Source organism: Lutjanus erythropterus, chromosome 14 (genome assembly GCF_056507025.1).
Source record: "Lutjanus erythropterus isolate fLutEry1 chromosome 14, fLutEry1.hap2, whole genome shotgun sequence".
NCBI lineage: Eukaryota > Metazoa > Chordata > Actinopteri > Lutjaniformes > Lutjanidae > Lutjanus > Lutjanus erythropterus.
The window spans coordinates 33,956,831-33,973,797 of record NC_139330.1 but is presented as its reverse complement, the minus strand read 5'-3'; the positions used below and the strand labels follow the sequence as shown (position 1 = coordinate 33,973,797).

General features: G+C 38.5%; 1 protein-coding gene across 1 annotated transcript in view; it reads right to left on the bottom strand.

The window, feature by feature from the left end:
* The window catches only part of LOC146315857 (sodium/potassium/calcium exchanger 3-like), a 119,591-nt gene that overhangs the window by 15,039 nt on the left and 87,585 nt on the right, over positions 1-16,967 (bottom strand). The window contains exons 3-9 of the mRNA XM_084735621.1: positions 8,972-9,048; positions 4,328-4,402; positions 4,109-4,193; positions 3,464-3,567; positions 1,842-1,916; positions 894-919; positions 718-771 (exon numbers count right to left, since the gene is read on the bottom strand). Coding sequence (XP_084591747.1) covers positions 718-771; positions 894-919; positions 1,842-1,916; positions 3,464-3,567; positions 4,109-4,193; positions 4,328-4,402; positions 8,972-9,048 — 496 coding nt within the window. The remainder of the gene's footprint in view (positions 1-717; positions 772-893; positions 920-1,841; positions 1,917-3,463; positions 3,568-4,108; positions 4,194-4,327; positions 4,403-8,971; positions 9,049-16,967) is intronic.

The following is a 16,967-nucleotide window of genomic DNA, read 5'->3' as shown; positions in this document are numbered from 1 at the left end:
TGGATCGTTATGTGGCATCGTAACATAGGCTGCATGACTATACAGCACCTGAACAACCCCATACGCATATAATAATCATGTATTGTGTACATGTATTTGTTCACAGGTCAGCCTCGCCCTTTCACATATGCTGGTGACGGTGGTGTAACGCAGTAACATGCTGAAGCGGTCAGTGGGGGATCTATAGATAATATGTCTGATTTTTCTTTTCAGCCACATGCAAGGGAGGTGTGTGGTACAACTTTTCCTTCAGGTTTTTTAGAAGTATTGAGTATACAACTACATAAATGAGAATTGGATTTGTTTAAAATTGTCTTAAAATTTCCTCAGAAATTAAAGGCTGTGCTCAGTTAGCTAGTATGTGACGACACCAGCCTAGCTGAGAAGTGTCAGAAGTTTTTCTTGTCATGGATCAGTTTTCAGAATCATTGACCAGACAGCATGAATCCTGATCTCCCAAACGCGTAATTTTACTGAATATCGGCTGATAACGATTGGTGGTCGATTGATCTGGCGCCTGTAGCTCTGAAAAAAACAATATGGTTTGACTGTGTAGGATGATAAAAATGACCATTACACTGAAATGTTTTCGATCAACAGTTTGGGATCTCCTGCTTTTAAGTATCCTCATTTTGTTGATGACTCCCGTAATTTTTTAAGAAAAGCCACAAGGTGTTATAACTGCATGTTATCAGTGTTATCAAGATAATGACTTACTTCATGATCAAAATGTAGACGAAATACATCAGAATCAACGTGAGAGCTTCCCACCTGAAAAACACAGTTCAGATCAGTTTACAACGTAAATTATTCAGTTAATCTGAGGCTGATTGTTCTGACATGAATTACTGTGATTAATTTTAAATTTTCCATACTTTAGAAATTAGACTTACCAAACCACTTTTTCATCATATATGAACTGTAATATGGAAGAGGAAAATGATAGAGAAGAGAAAATCATATACTTGATTACAGAGATATAAATGACACCAAAAACTCAAGGCACAATAATACCATGATAATAATAAATGAAATTAGAGATAGATTTTTTTTGTTTGTATAACATTTGATTTCTTTTATACTTAGAGCACTTCTGCTTTCCGTGTTTTCTCTGGATTCTCTGAATCTTTTAATGATATCATGAATTGTAGATGGTGAAATCTCTAAATTCCTGCAGTTTGTGTTGAGAAACTGTCTTCTTTAACTGATGGACCATTTGCAGTTTTTCACAAAGTGGTGGACCTCACCCCATCCATGCTTCTGAACGACTGAGTCTTTCCAGGACGTCCCTTCAATACCCAATCATGATCCTGTCACCTGTTACAAATTCACCTGTTTACCTGTGGAATGTTCCAAACAGGTGTTTTTGGAGCGTTCAACAACAATTCCAGTCTTTTATTCCTCCTGACCCAACTTTTGTGAAACGTTGCAGGCATCAAATTCAGAATGAGTGTATATTTACAAGAAAAATTAACAACTGGAGTTGTATAATCTGTTATGATCCATTAGAGTAGTTCTCTGTGTGTCTTTATGACTAGATGAAGTCATGGGTATGAATGTGCTTTGTAACTCAGGACACAGATTCTAAAGATTACAAAGCGTTATGAACGCTGGACTTAATACATCATGTCCACCACTTATAATTCTTTAAAAACGCTGTTATAAGTTGTCATTCATGATTATAAACATTTTTTAAGAGTTTCATGAAGGCTTATAAATACATTCTAATACCTTATGAATCTGCTTATTATGCATTATAGACATGGTGTCAAGTTGTCTATATGGAATATATTTGAAATGTTAGTATGATTGCAGTTGTGTTGTATCAAGCTGTGTCTTACCACTATGAGAGCAGAGATAGACAAGGTGTAGTAGACAGAGTCTCTGAGCAGAGGCCAGCAGGACAGACGTATTGTCTGAGAGAGACAGACAGGCAGAAGGAGTGAGACACTGATAAAACTTGCCAACATTAAACAACATTTTTTGTCCTGTTGAGTAACACATCCCACAAGGTACTCACTGCTGTGCACTACTAACAAGATAAACCGAGCTCTGAGTGTGTGTGTGTGTGTGTGTGTGTGTGTGTGTCTGTTTTGGTATTACGTAATGTGTAATCTAAATAGGAAAAAAATTCTTTCAAGTATGTTTTTCTTTTCCTCGTGGGATTACAGCAGTGAACGGGACAGATATCATTCTCTGACTCACACACTTCTGCTGCAAAATAAATGCAGTTATGAGGAGAGAGGGAGAGACAGAGTGCAGTCTCCATCCAAGGTTTTTAATGTGAACTGTGATGTATCAGCTTAGGCATTCTGAAAAAAATCGCAGACTTGCTTGAGGCAAAAAATTAAAAATAAATATAGTTGTTTTTTTGTTTTTTTTAAAAGAATAAATAGTGCCACAGACTTGGCACAAACAGGTCTGCACACATCTTAACCTTGTCCTCGTATATGTGCCCAAGACAGCTGGTGCTTCTTCTCTCTTTGTTCTTACAGATACATACTTAATAATGCAGTGTTTCAAATGCTTCCTAGGGGTGTACATAAGACTGGCATTACAATGTCATAACCATGTCATGACACCTGTCATGAGTATGAAAATGAAAATCAAATTAGACACACACACACACACACACACACACTGATGTACATATGTGCTTTATGACAAGTCTAATTAGTACCACTTTACTTTATGTCAAGTGAAATATTCATGAACCCATTACAAAAGTATTTGACAGTGTAAGACATCTTAATGATATCTTTAGAACAAATCCAACCACATATGACAGTATAATGTCATGTTAAAGCATAAAGCTATGCACTTTCGTTAAGTTTGATAATGTCATAACAAAGACATCTCAAATAATGCCATCTGTGCATTAAAAGTGACATAACTGACGTCAAACTGGCCTCATAACATTTAATAACATCTTTATGACGAGTCTAAATGGTACCACTTAACTTTAGGTCAAGTCAATCAAGCATTTGACAGAGCAATAAAACTTAATGACATCAAAAATGTACCACTTTACTTGAGGTCAAAGAAAATAATCATGACACACTTATAATGGTCTCATGACAGTTGGTGTCAAAACCAACCACATATGACAGTATAATGTCATGTCAAAACATAAATCTAACAGATTCCTTAAGTTGATAATGACAAAGACAGTAATGTCAAGCTGTCATGACAAAGACCTTGTCTTGATTATATCAAGCTGTCATAGCAAAGACATCTCACACAAAGTCACATAACTGACTGAATGACACTTAAAAGTCATAAACATTCATAAAGAACTCCTTCACGTTCATGACAGGTGTCATGACATGGTTATGACAGTGTAATGACTGTCTTCTGCATGTCCCTTCCAATAAAGCAATACTGCTAAAGGTCTGTGTGAATAGTGGATGGAAAAATTGTTAACGACAAAAAGAGAGACAAGTGTGTGTGTGTTGTAAAGTACCTGTACAGCGAATATCCCACACACTCCAATAATGCAGAGGATGTTGAAGACAGCTGAGCCCACGATGGTGCCGACCCCGACGTCACCTTTAGTGATGAAAACTCCTGTACAACAGATACACAAATACCGGCTAGCATGCATGGCAAGCTGTTTGTTCATATTTTCTGAATAAATCCCCTTTGGTGATGCTGACATCATGTTTTTGGTGATATTTTTGTGGAAAATCCTGCATATTTTGCCTTTAATGTCATTCACTCTGGGATCCAGACACCCAGGAAGCCTGAAGATAAATCTGAGGGGTCATGAGATGTTCAAAGGAATTGGAAATTATGTTCATTATTTAAAATTGTTCAGTTTTTCTGACTTGTCTCTATTTTTCTTCTTTTTTGTGTGAAATATTGGATACGTTTACCCCTTAAAGCTTCTAAAAATCCTATAATCCTAATTAAATATTAATATACATATTAAATCATTATTTTGATATTCTTTGATGATCAGCTGATATTGTGAGCGCCGGCCTCTCTCTTGCAAACGGATTAGTTCAGTTCACTGTTTATCAAAAAACATGAACATGTTCTTTTAGCGCACTCATGCACAACAGTGTGTGTGTGTGTGTGTGTGTGTGTGTGTGTGTGTGTTTCTCACCAATGACAGAGGTGAACAGTTCAGGAGCCGAGCTGCCTGCTGCCATGAAAGTTGCTCCTGCAACATCTTCACTCAGATGAAGACGCTGGTTTAAAGAAGAAAAGAGAAAAGGAAACAGCACTCTGAACAGAAGTCCATCACAAAGCATTACTTGGAGAGCTGTCCTGTGGTGATGTAAGCTCAGCACTAGTGCAGTAATAACCTGCAGTGTTTTCTTACCTCGCATATCTTCTCTAGTGAGGGGACAAAGTAGTCGTCACACACCAACGCCAGAGCGTAGAACATGTAGACTGCCTGCAGGGGCCAAACACACACACACACACACACACACACACACACACACACACACACACACACACACACACACACACACACACACACACACACACACACACACACACACACACACACACAGGTGAGGAACAATACATATACAACAGGGTCTACCATCATACTCCTGATGTTAGTTAAAACTAGAACTGAGCTCTGAGGGAAACAGTTGTATGAAGGCCATTACCCACAGTCACCTACAGTAGATGACAGTTGCCCCCCAGCTGACTTGACAACCTTCAGACCTCAAAAATATTGAGAATTACTAAAACAAAGCAAGGAAAACTCTAAGTGTCATGGTGACTTTTAAGAATGAAAAATAACAAAATAATAAGAACACATTTTTGGCCTCCTGGTGAGCTATAACTGACATTTATTAGCTGGAAAATTCAAGGGGAGCACATCATTTAGGCTTATCTGGTCCAACTTCAAATCTGATGACAAAAAATAATACAAAAAAAGTCATATTTGACAAATATTTTCTATGTTAGTGAGGGTGCTCTTAGAAAAAAAATGTGCTCCTTTTCTGTAAAACTATCTGTAAGAAATAGGAATTCTTCTTTCCAGGATGTCTGAAATTTTCCCTCGTCACTGAGGAGGACGAGGTGAGAGCATGGACGCATGAAGGAGAACTGGATACAGTGACAGAGTGTAGCTATATTACTGTCCGACTTTTAGAGTCGTAAGGCTTATGTATGCTGTACAGAGCCAGAAACAGGTTGTGTTAACAAAAAAAGGAAAAAAAAGGTGTGAAAATTTGTCAGCAATCAGGAGAAACTCAGGAGAATAGTAAACCCCCGGGGAAACCAGGAAATGGTGAGGACAAAAAGGAGTTTCCTGGGAAAATTGGGAGGGTTGGCAAGTATGGACCCAAGTTAGGAGAAAGGTATTTTAGCCATTTACAAAATGTCCACTAGAAAAAAAATAAATAAATAAATAAAAAATCTACATCAGTTTAAGTGTGCGAGGTAAAATGACCGACGTCACACATGGAGGGGTTGAGTGATATTTGTCTTATACAGCAGTGGTTTCTCACTGGAAAAAGTTGTGTGACAGCAAAGTAAATTGGTGAAAATATTCTAAATATAGCATTCACTTCAGCTGATATCAATTCTGTTTTGGCCCAGGGCATTGTTGCAAGATGGCTCTTCTCTCATGTAATGCTGAAGGCCCTGGCACTTTTCTGCTAATTGCTAACTGTAGCTGCCATTAGCCAGTAAGCTCGGTTAGTGGCCCAATTAGACCAAGACTCAGACTCTGAGACCAATGGAGGCCAGTTTGAATACAGTACCGGAGATGATTTTAGGTGAGAAGCCTGTGTTTACTTCTCAGTGGAATCGAAGAACCCATGTTTCAAAAATGACTCTCTACTTCAATGTTAAATCTGCCACTATCACTGTAAAATGTGTGCAGTGTGTAACAGTAACTAATTCACTCTGTTACATTGTTGATTCACCCAAGTTACAGAGTAGTCATGATACCATTTATTGAAATATGAATTACAGGCCAATCTCTAATGTAATAATAATAATAACTGTTCTCAATTAGCTTTGTTCTTCACAATATTTGAGTATTTACAGTAAAGATATTAACACCAAACTAAAAAGAGCTTCAGAATAGATTTTTGTGGTCACCATGCAGACTACATGTTGACATGAAAATAGAATTCATATACTTATAGGTGAACCGAGCAGACTTCCACGAGCATGACTGTAATTTTGGGGAATGATGTAACCTCTGTTTGACATGCAGAGCAGTTTTGGTTGTCTGAATCTTTAGACAGTCAGCGTGTCCTCAAATCACACATAAGCCTCTGCTCAACATCTGCCAAACACTTCCACATTACAGCACACCGGCAGCTGCCTCAGAGGGTGGCTACACACTGCGGTCTGTGTGTGTGTGTTTGTGTGTGTTAGTTAGTATATAGGGTTATACTGAAGCTCACATTTCTCCCATTATTCTCCCACCGGCTAATAACAGACATGTAATTAGAGACAGGCCTTTATTTATTTGATCATATCTTAGTGAGACGTCTCCTTGTTTTCTGATCTGCTGTTCAAACTCTAAATGTTCTTCATGTTTACTTCTTGATAAATGACATTTCCATAGTACAGATTCTATCAGCACATCAATCATGGTATACTCACCACTCTGCTGCTCTAAGTTTATTTTCTTCAAAAAAAAAAAATCCTGTTCTCACTCACTAATAAATTCAAATTGCTTCTGTTTCCAGGTTTTTCAACCACTGTTGAGTTACCATCATCAAAACACAACATTTCCTGCACAGATGTTTCACATTAAAAGCCTTTCAGTGTCTCAGTGGACATAATCCATCCCTTTCCTGGCAGACTTTTAATTTGTACTGTTATGTTTCATTGATAGTAACATAACAGCAACTGAAAAAAAAGAGTATTCATTCTGAATTAAAAATATTTCTGTAAAAAAAAAGTGAGGACAAAGTGGTTCCAGTTGTGTGAGTGTGACACCACTCCATTTTTGTGTTAACACAATCAGCTGTGAATTGCTGATTCACCAAGTCAGCCAGTAGATTATAGGTAAATCCATCTTCTTGGCGTTTTTCACCTGGATTTGTTTCACAATACTGGCTTGAAATTGAGTATTTTGAATCACATTGTACACAGGCTGCAGGTTGAGATTAGTTAATGATGGGAATAATATCAAAGTGTTAGGTGTCACTGAATGAATGAAACGACTGAAAAGATCTTGTATGTATAAACAAAACTGTGGTCTTACTGCTGTGACAGAGTTGGACTGAACACATTTATACTAACAGTGGAAGTTTGGGTTTATCACCATCAGCAGTCACTCCCTTTGAGACATATGTTAAGCCTCAAAACTAGGGTTGTGTACCAAACCTCATACTTTTATGGCTGCTAACAGAATCAGGTTGGCACAACTAAGAACTGATTTGTGTTCTATCAATCTGTAATAATAGTAATAGAGAGTACACAGAAAAAGAGAACGAAAGCAACATTACCTCTGCAGCTTATTAAAGTCACAGTCAGGACAATGGCGAGCCGAAAGCGGTCGCAATTGTGGTTACTAAATTCACCATAGACAAACCCCATTCCAGTATTTTCAATGTGAAACATAAAGTGGGTCTGATCGAACAAAAAAAAACCCAGTATATTTAAAATCTAAAGAATGCACCATTTTCCACAACATGAAAGCAAAGTTCCCTACAGCAGCTGCAGCCAACATCTAAACAGCCGAACTTAATCTTTAAGTGAAGCATCATATTCAGGTGATTAATTTGCTTATTAGATAAGCTGTAGTTGGGAATAACTGGGCTTAGCATTTTTACATTTGTTAGCAACTCAATGCATCTGAAATTCCTCATTATCATGATATCTAGTTTGCTACAACAGCGTGTGATTTATGAGCATGTCCAAAACATTCGTATGAACCTAATATTCGTGAATTGCATGTGATTAACAGGGAAATATTACAGTATGCAAGGACTATGGTAGCAACATGAACAACCTCAGTGCCTCAGCATTAAACTCCCTGGCGACAGACTGCCAGGCTGAACATCCATCCATCCAACTCTACTCGAAGCACAAGTCTGAATCTGGTTAAGACACAGGCTTTGTTAAAAAATAACTTAAACATGCCCCCTCTGTCGGATCTCCACAGTTTGGATTTGGATTTCCCACAGATGGGAAAATGCTGTATGGAGTAATGTTAGCTGCCATGATTAAAGCCAGCAGGTATTACTTGCTGGTTTATAATTTACATCATCAAACTTGGAAACACATGACAGTGTAAATGAGGAATTTTGGCCAGGGACTGTAGTACCGAGCTTGCGTGAGATACGCGTGGTGATGGCTAAGAGACAGATCGCTCTTTTGCTTTTTTTTAAATTTTTTTTTAGCTCAGAATGCCATTAAACCATGAGGATTTGTTGGACCATTATAAAAGCAAAAATAATCCAGAAATGAATGTAGCAGAGGCTTGTGGCTTCTACTTTCCTTTTTTTAGAGTCTCAGTTTGTTGTTGAAGGAGCTGAACGACAAAGAACAGAAAAGCTAACTAGTCTAACCATCTGTTACAACTGGAGTAAATTTAGCTGAAAATGTTAACTTTAGTTTAAAACTACTTTGTTTTAAACATATATACTGGACAGACTTCTTCCCAAAAGCACTTAAAAGCTGAAATGTTGTCCATACAAGAGAGTGTTAAGGTGCCACTGCAGTAGTGGTTTCTGTCTACTTCCGTCTGCAGCCATGGACAGTATATACGGATTTTTCATTAGATAACAGAGAAACTTGCACATGAATTTGCTGCTGCATAAAAAGCCTTCAAGGCACATCTCAGCACTGATGAAGGCCGGGTGTGAAATATCAGCAGTAATTATTATTCACCATTTGGCATTTTTGGAATCACTTTTCTGTTTTTTTTTTTTCACAGAGGCCTTTTCCAGTGTCTCCAATTCACTCAGACCTCCACAAACATCTTTAATTAAGTGTGTGCATGTGCAACTGTATATACAGCGCTGCAGGTGACACTCACACAGAGGACGTGCAGGCCCACAGCTCCGTCAATGCGCTCCTTGTTGGTGAAGTAATCCCTGGGGAACTCATGGATTGCTGCAGAGAAAACACACACACATGAAAAATTAACTGTGGCAGGAGAAGAAGGTATCCTGAGGGACTCATCCAAACAAACAATTACAAATAAATAAAATGTGAAACATATGTGACGAGCACATATATATAATAGACAACTGAATTTAATACAAGGAGGCAGCAGAGGTAAAAATAAAAAGCAGTGCTACAAAAATTCAAATAAGACCAATTGTGGAAATCAAACAGGTCCAAAACAAAAAAAGGAGTTTGATTCTTGTCTGATTGCTTTTGTTCTTTTTTAATAATTACACCAGGGGCCTGTACTACGAAGCAAGTTCAACACATCCAAGATATATATTTGTTATCTGGCTTCACTAACTAGTTATGAGCACATTCATATAAAAGGGCTGATGTTTGCAGAATATGACCTGCCGCAATATGGATAAGTCTACTGACAGCAGAGCAAAAAACACAAACTATCATAACAGACAGATTTGAAGAATTTAAACACATGATCCAGGCTAAAAACAACACACAGCTTTGCAGCTGCCAAACTGAGTTTCCTCAGCTGGTTAAACATCATCCACTGTGTGCATTTCATTAATATCCTTATAATATCACTGACCCATCATTAGGGCACTGAATATAATTATATTTGTGTATTCCATTGAATTAATGAGTTGCTTAGATGTGTCAATTTACTAAATACCATAATTCAAATCACAATTTTTAAATTCCTATCTTGTAAGTACAACAAAAATAAGTCCTTTGGTGCAGTCTCTGTTATAGGATGATATCAGTATACAATAGCACAATGAAATGGCTTTGCTGGTCACCAGTTGGTTCTACTGAGCACGGCACGTCAGCGCTACGGTGCTGATCTGTCCTCCATGTTTCAGCAGTTTTCTCGTTCAGATTTTGTTCATTTGGTCCTTTTTCCTTGCTTTGTGTTTTTCAATGATGAATAAGTGGTTAAATAGCAGTAGTTAGTTCTTTTTTGTGGCATTCGTCAAAAAATAGACGTGGCGTGTATTTTGAAGCAGAGAGGAGAGCTGCCTCTGGGAGATGGCGAGGCGCTGCAGGTGGAATCACGAGCACTGTCTTAAATGGACGCAATCAGGTCCAGCGAAAGTGACGCAGCTGTAACATGATGCAGCTGTGCCTGGTGGAATCAAGCCAAAGAGATCCTCTCCCTTATTAGTACACCTGAAACCTTAGTGTGAAGTCGATATTCAAGAAATGCAGACAATTAATGGGGAAATATTACAGTATGCAAGCATAGTGGGGGTAACTACGACAACAACACAACAGCAGGGTTATCACCTGTGACATCCCTCCTCTGTGACATGAACAGTGATGAGAGGTAGACTTCAAATATTTTGTTGAAGTGACCAAGAGCACCCCCAAATTTTCCTCAGACTCACATCACAGCTCTGTCGGAGCGGGAGCCAAACCTGCATTTCAGGCTTACAGATGCAATTCTTTGAAGTCCCAAGTTGAGGGTGCATGGCACCGCTGTCCCCTGGCCAAAATAAAAACCTGAACCAAAGTTTAAATCCAGTGATTCACACACACTCAGTGTGAGGCAGCCCTCAGTGTGATGTCACTTTGACACCGCTCTGTCCCTCCATCCCGGGCTCGAGAAAGGTGACACCGTGAATCCATCACTGCGGCCAATCACAACATGCCAAAATATGCCACATATTCATTCACAGCCATCATGTGCGTTTCCTGTTGCATATGAGTCTGCATACGAGTGGCCGGGCTAAAAATAGCCTCACGCCAGTGACTGTGTGTGTGTGTGCGTGTGTGTGTATCTGGGATTTGCTTGGCTTGCTCTGTGTGTGTACTATCTGCACGCGTGTATTTTCCCGCTGTATGTTCGTTTGCTGTGTGTGTTTGTGCGTGCACTTGTGTAACGTGAAGGCAACCCAATGTGCAGTGACATTCTGTCTCTCAACAGCCGAGAGCTTGTGAGTCAGGCGGCTTCAGCTTCAGCCTGCCCTGTGTGGCCCAAACACAACACGGGCCTGTCTGCTCATAGGAACTGACAGCAGCACAGAGAGGGAGAGAGGAGGAGAGCGGCAGGAAGAGAAACAAAAAAATAAAAAATAAATAAATAGAGACAAAATGAAGAATGTGACGTGATGTGGAGCTGCCATTGAAAAAATGTCGAAAAAAGAGAGTTCAAGTATAAGGACACAGGGAAGGCTCGAGCTCAGACGGAATAAAACAGACCTTCACCTCTTATTCACTCAGAAAATTAATCACAAAAATGAGAAATGCAGCACATTTTCAGTCCAATCTGAATTTGTAAATGTTTTCACTTTCACTGACCCCACTTTCATACCACTTACTCGAAATGGAAGGTCCAAAAAGCAGCACTGACAAATAAATCACATTTTCATAATCACTGCACTCTGAACGTGTGATAAACACACTGCGTGATAAACACATTGCAAAAGACTGCCTGCAGCTAAAGAGGTTCCAAAACCATATTTTTCATCCCACTATCTGAACTTTTGCATTAGGCTGAAATCAGCACCTCAGAGCAAAGTTCTTAGGCTCAGTGGCAATTGTCTTTTGACCAGGGCCGGAGGCAAGTGTCTTTTTAGATGGGGGCTGGGCCCCAGCCAACGACAGACTAATGGCAGCATTAGAGGGACCGTTCGCCCAAAAATTAAAATTCAGTCATTATCTACTCACCCTCATGGCGACTGAAGGGCAGCCTTAGTTCTTTAGTCCACAAAACACTGCTGGAGTTTCACAGGAAAACGGTGTTGCAGAATCTCCCAAACAATGGAAGTAAATGGTGACTAATTTTAATGTTTGTTTATCTGGTGTAATCCAAGTCTCCTAAAGTCCCGACATGCTGTTTGCACACCGTCACACCACACACACCCAGTTCAGACGTTGTGCATTTGCACGTGAACGTGGCACCAAGCTAAGGATCTATAGAAAAGATTCAGGCTAAAAAAACATGGTGTAAATAATTTCTTTTAGTCAACTTGGTGGGGCTTTAGGAGACTTGGATATCACAAACTTTTGATACCAAAATCACAGCAATAACTTTTTTTTTTTTACCATTTCTGAGTGGTCAAAAACAGTATCAAGTAGGAAATCCTAACTAGAGCTATAAACTTGATTCTTCAATTGGCACTCGTCCTGTCATGCCTGTATCTGTGTTAAGATGTACACAGGACTACCTGTATCCATGACAACAGCCTTCTCACTTCACTTGTCTCTGGTTAGCTTGTGAATGGACAAGAAGAGACAGACATTCAGTTTTAGCTTTGATGAGTCAGAGGAATTAACTGTGTCCTGGAGGAGATGAAACACCATCTTTTTGAGAAGTTTTCTTGCCAATTACTGACCCAAATTCAAAATTAACTATCTAGGCAGTTGATATGTATCCATTAAGACACGGTCCGGGAAATTTAGAGCATCATCACAGGGTTTGAGTAGCCTTTCAGTCATTTATAATCCGATGTTCATGTTGTTCCCCAGCTTCACTGTCATTTCCATGCAGGCCTATCAACAGTGGTGCTGCAGTTTCTGACAGTCACTTTGAATCAAAGCCATCCTAATTTAGGATTCCTAACTCAGAAAACTAAATTCCTATCCTAAATTCAGTTAGGAAACAGGTTTGTGTAAAACCAAAAATCCTAAATGTCATCTTAAACTGAGATAAGATAGGATTTCTGACGTAGGAAGGGAGGATAGACGAGGTTAAATTCTGCTCTTCCTAAATCTGGTGGTGTGAAGAGAAGAGCTGAGACGTCAAATGTAGAGTCAGTCAGTCAGTAAGAAGTGTTTATCATTTCTGTTGGTAAAAAATCTGTCAGAAAAAACTGCTTCAGTTTCTGTCGGTGGAATGTGTTTCCCACTGAACCTTCACAGCCAGGAGAGCCTAGTGCAAGACACACACACACACACACACACAAAAACAGAGAGCCACACCGAGAACATGCAGGGAGGAAAACAATTAAGTTCACTCTCTGGATCGTCTCACATCTGACACATATTGTATGCATATTCATACACACAATCACAATTATACAAACTCAAATACACACACACACACACACACACACACACACACACACACACACACACACCAGCACATACACAGGCCTCAGTACATACTGATGAGACACCTCTTCAGCCAACTGCACAGCCCCAAAATAACGACACCAACAGTCCTGGTCTGTTGGCGTGACTGGTCCTTTTGGAGCGCCTATGAGGAGTCTTTGTGTTTTCAATTCACAGATTAGAGGCTCACTGAAACTGGCCAATGCAGGCATGGACACAGGCCAAGTCCATTTCTACCAGAGATGTGTGTGTGTGTGTGTGTGTGTGTGTGTGTGCACATATGTGTGTGTGTGAGACAGGCCATCACGACAAAGCTGTCCTTTCTCTTTCCTTTCACCTCAACCTGGCACTGATACAGACGCTTCCTGAGGGAAGGACAGGCAACATACGACAAAACATCCACTATTCCCACACAAACACACATACACACACACACACAAACACACACACACACACACACACACACACACAGACACGGGGGTGTGTAGTTCTGCTGTACGAGCCAAGTTTATGTTTCCAAAAGCAGCATATCCATCTTATCGGCTCCTCCCCGTGCGTATTCTGAAATTGAACCTCAGGTTGTCACAAAGAAACATTTGGTTGTTTGTTAAATTCATTCCAATGTGAAGATGATCTCTCTGCCAGGAAACTGATATTCCACTCTGATATACTGTACAACACAGAGCAGAGCTTCCTGCTGCTGCGTCACTTGGCTGCAGTTTAGAACAGGTTCAGTTAAAACAGCACTTTCAGGGTTTTAAAATTGATTTTCCACTTCAGCCACTTAGATCACTAACTGCTGAGGAGACATTCAGAAACACCACTGAAGGATACACTGTCTGCACTTTTAACATAGCAAACATACATTTTATCAGTTTAGATTTTTAATCAAAAATGCACATCATATTGTAGAACGTTCTGCATTCAATATATTAGCAAATACATCAGGAACTGGTCTATAAACTGAAGTCCTCAGTTTGTTAGATAATCAGCATCCTGTTTTCTGAGGTTAAAATGATTTGAAGCAGATATGACACCTTTTAATTGTAACTGCAAAGTGTTACATTAGTTTGACACTTGTGGTTAACAGAAATTAATAAAAAAAAAAGTAAATTAAACTGAACTCCATCACCTTAATGTTAACTCTGAGACTGTATGACCTCGATTAAACCATGCATGCAAGATATGATGACCTCACTGGGGTGACTTCTAGGATCTGGGAGCTCGGTTAAGACCAAACACAGATTACAGAGGAAACCTTTATATTACAGTGGGCTGGGAATTGAACATCAACCTTTTTTCTGTAGTAGTGAAAGATAAACTTGTTCAATCTTAACAAACACGGACTTCAGGCCACACACACCAACATTTATTTAGCATTTAGCTATTGATGAACTATTGTTGTTGAAATTTACTGCTTTTGTGTAACAGTTTATATAGTTTGGATTCTCTGACTAGCATGTCAGACTAAAAAATAATATCAAACCATTACATAAACAGAGAGTATGATCAAACCGTTGCAAAAACAATAATCAGATTCTTCCAAAAACGAACAACACTATCAAAACATTATGAAAACGGACAACACTATCAACACATTCAGAAATAAATAAATAAATAATACGATACCATCATCAAAACAAATTATTGTTCTGGAAACCATTACGAAAACAGACAATATGAACAAACCATTATGAAAAACAGACAATCCCTTTTTATGTTTTCTAAACACTTCATATTTTTAGAAAAGTTTTATAGTTTTATAGTTTTAGAAAAAAAACTTTACAAGTAGTAGTAAGTCATTGTAAGAAATTATTATTCAAGGGTTGGTACCCTAATTCAATGTTTTGGTAACATGTCATGTGTGCCTGTCCAGTAAGTTATACAGGATTTATGTTTCAGTTGCCCTCAGCCACTTTAGATAAAAGCTTCTGCTAAGTACTTAAAATGGAAATGTCAAAATGCATCTGACTGTTTAATATAAAGAAGAATCATATATGTCATATATGAGCATCCATCATGATTTAGGATTAAATAAACCCATATGGTGGCTGGTGGTCGGAGCAGCCTGACAGCATGCTGACGTCACCCTCATTACTGCACTAATCTTGTTAAATATTCTGTGAAAAAGTGGATGTCGAACAGTGAGTGAGACAAAAGCGTTGCATAATCTCTGGATTTAGATAAAGAAAAAAATCAATATGATTTACAGTTGCTGCTGCATTAAAGTTGTTTCTGGAAATGTATAATCTGAGCTGGTATTTTTGCTGGGTTAAGTGCAGCCTCTCTGGATGGCTTTATACAGTAAAGGATGAACAGAGCAGAAAATGAAAAGAGATGGACAGACTGTTACCAGTCAAGTCCTCCGTGGCTTTAGCTGAACATATGGAGAGGCACAGGACAATATTTGGATTTAGTCAAAAGCATGAAACTGTTGCTTCCATATTTCAAAATGAATGAAAGATCAAAACACTCATCAGCTTTGAGTTCTGAAGTCACAGGGATGTAAGGCTTTCTTCCTTTTACTGTCACCTTCCACACCTCCTCCTCTGATCATTGGCCTGTGTCAAATACAGCACCATCAGCTTTACCCCCGAAAGAGATTTGAAAACATCAAATGTTTCACTGATCCATAAGAACCACCACTAAAACACGAGAACCCTTTCCACTCATTTGAACATCTTTACACTGCTCCCCTGACTCTTCACAACGTTCTTATTACAAAACTCTGATTGGTGAAGCACATCCATTCTTAGTCCACTCTCTCTCCCTCTATACTCCCAAAGGAGGCGAAATTAGAGCTCCTCTGTTGAGCCATCAAAATTAATCTAGCTAGGCTAAATAATGTTTTAACTAACTAGCAAACAATGCTCTGCTTTTTTCTTTCTAGAGAGCTACAAAACTGTGTAAGGTTTTATCAACTTTTTTGCTCCCAAACAATGTAACATTTTGCTAACTTTTCAGCTAGCTAGCAAATTATGTTTTTTTTCTTTCGAGATAGTTAGAAATAATGCAAGGTTTAATTAACTTTTTTGCTCCCAAACAATGTAACATTATCTAACTTTTTAGCTAGCTAGCAAACAACCAACATAATATTTTGATAACTTTTTAGCTAGTACATGATGTTGTTGTTTTTTTTTAAACTTTTGCAATAGATATATTAACTTTTTTTTACCACAAAAGAATGTAACATTATGTTAACTTTTTAGCTAGGTAGCAAATGACGTTGTTTTTTTGTTTTTTTTTAACTTTCTTTATACCTAGAAAACAATGTAAGCTTTTATTAACGTTTTGCTACCAAACAATGTAATGTTACATTCCATAACTATCTTGTTCAATTAGTTTTGAAGAACATGTACAGCAATAATCAAAATAAAAAAATTTACATGCATGGCAAATGTAAGAAATGTAATCTGAGTGATGCTGAATTTTGAGGCAGATACTGATATTGATATTTGGAAGAACAGAAAAATTCAATAATAATTTATTGGCTGATATACTGTATGCAACACATTCTCCCAACTTGTTAAATATGGCAGCTTGGTCGGTGGTCCTAAGCTTCAAACTGTGACGCTCCAGCAGTTTTGTACAATCAAACAAAGGCACAAAGCTGCTTGGTTAAGTTTAGGCAAAATAACTATTCAGTTAGGTTTAGGAAAAGATCATGATTTGGGTTAAAATAAGTACAAGTAGTTACATAGGGTCAAGCATGCAGCGTAACTTACTTGAATATGCATAACTTGTAGATGTGTAACTTGCGTTCTTGTGTTGCAAGTTAAAAAGAAGTCAATCTTGGCTATTGCACAAACCCTGGTCTCCTGGGTGTTTGACCCATCTATCCACCCTAT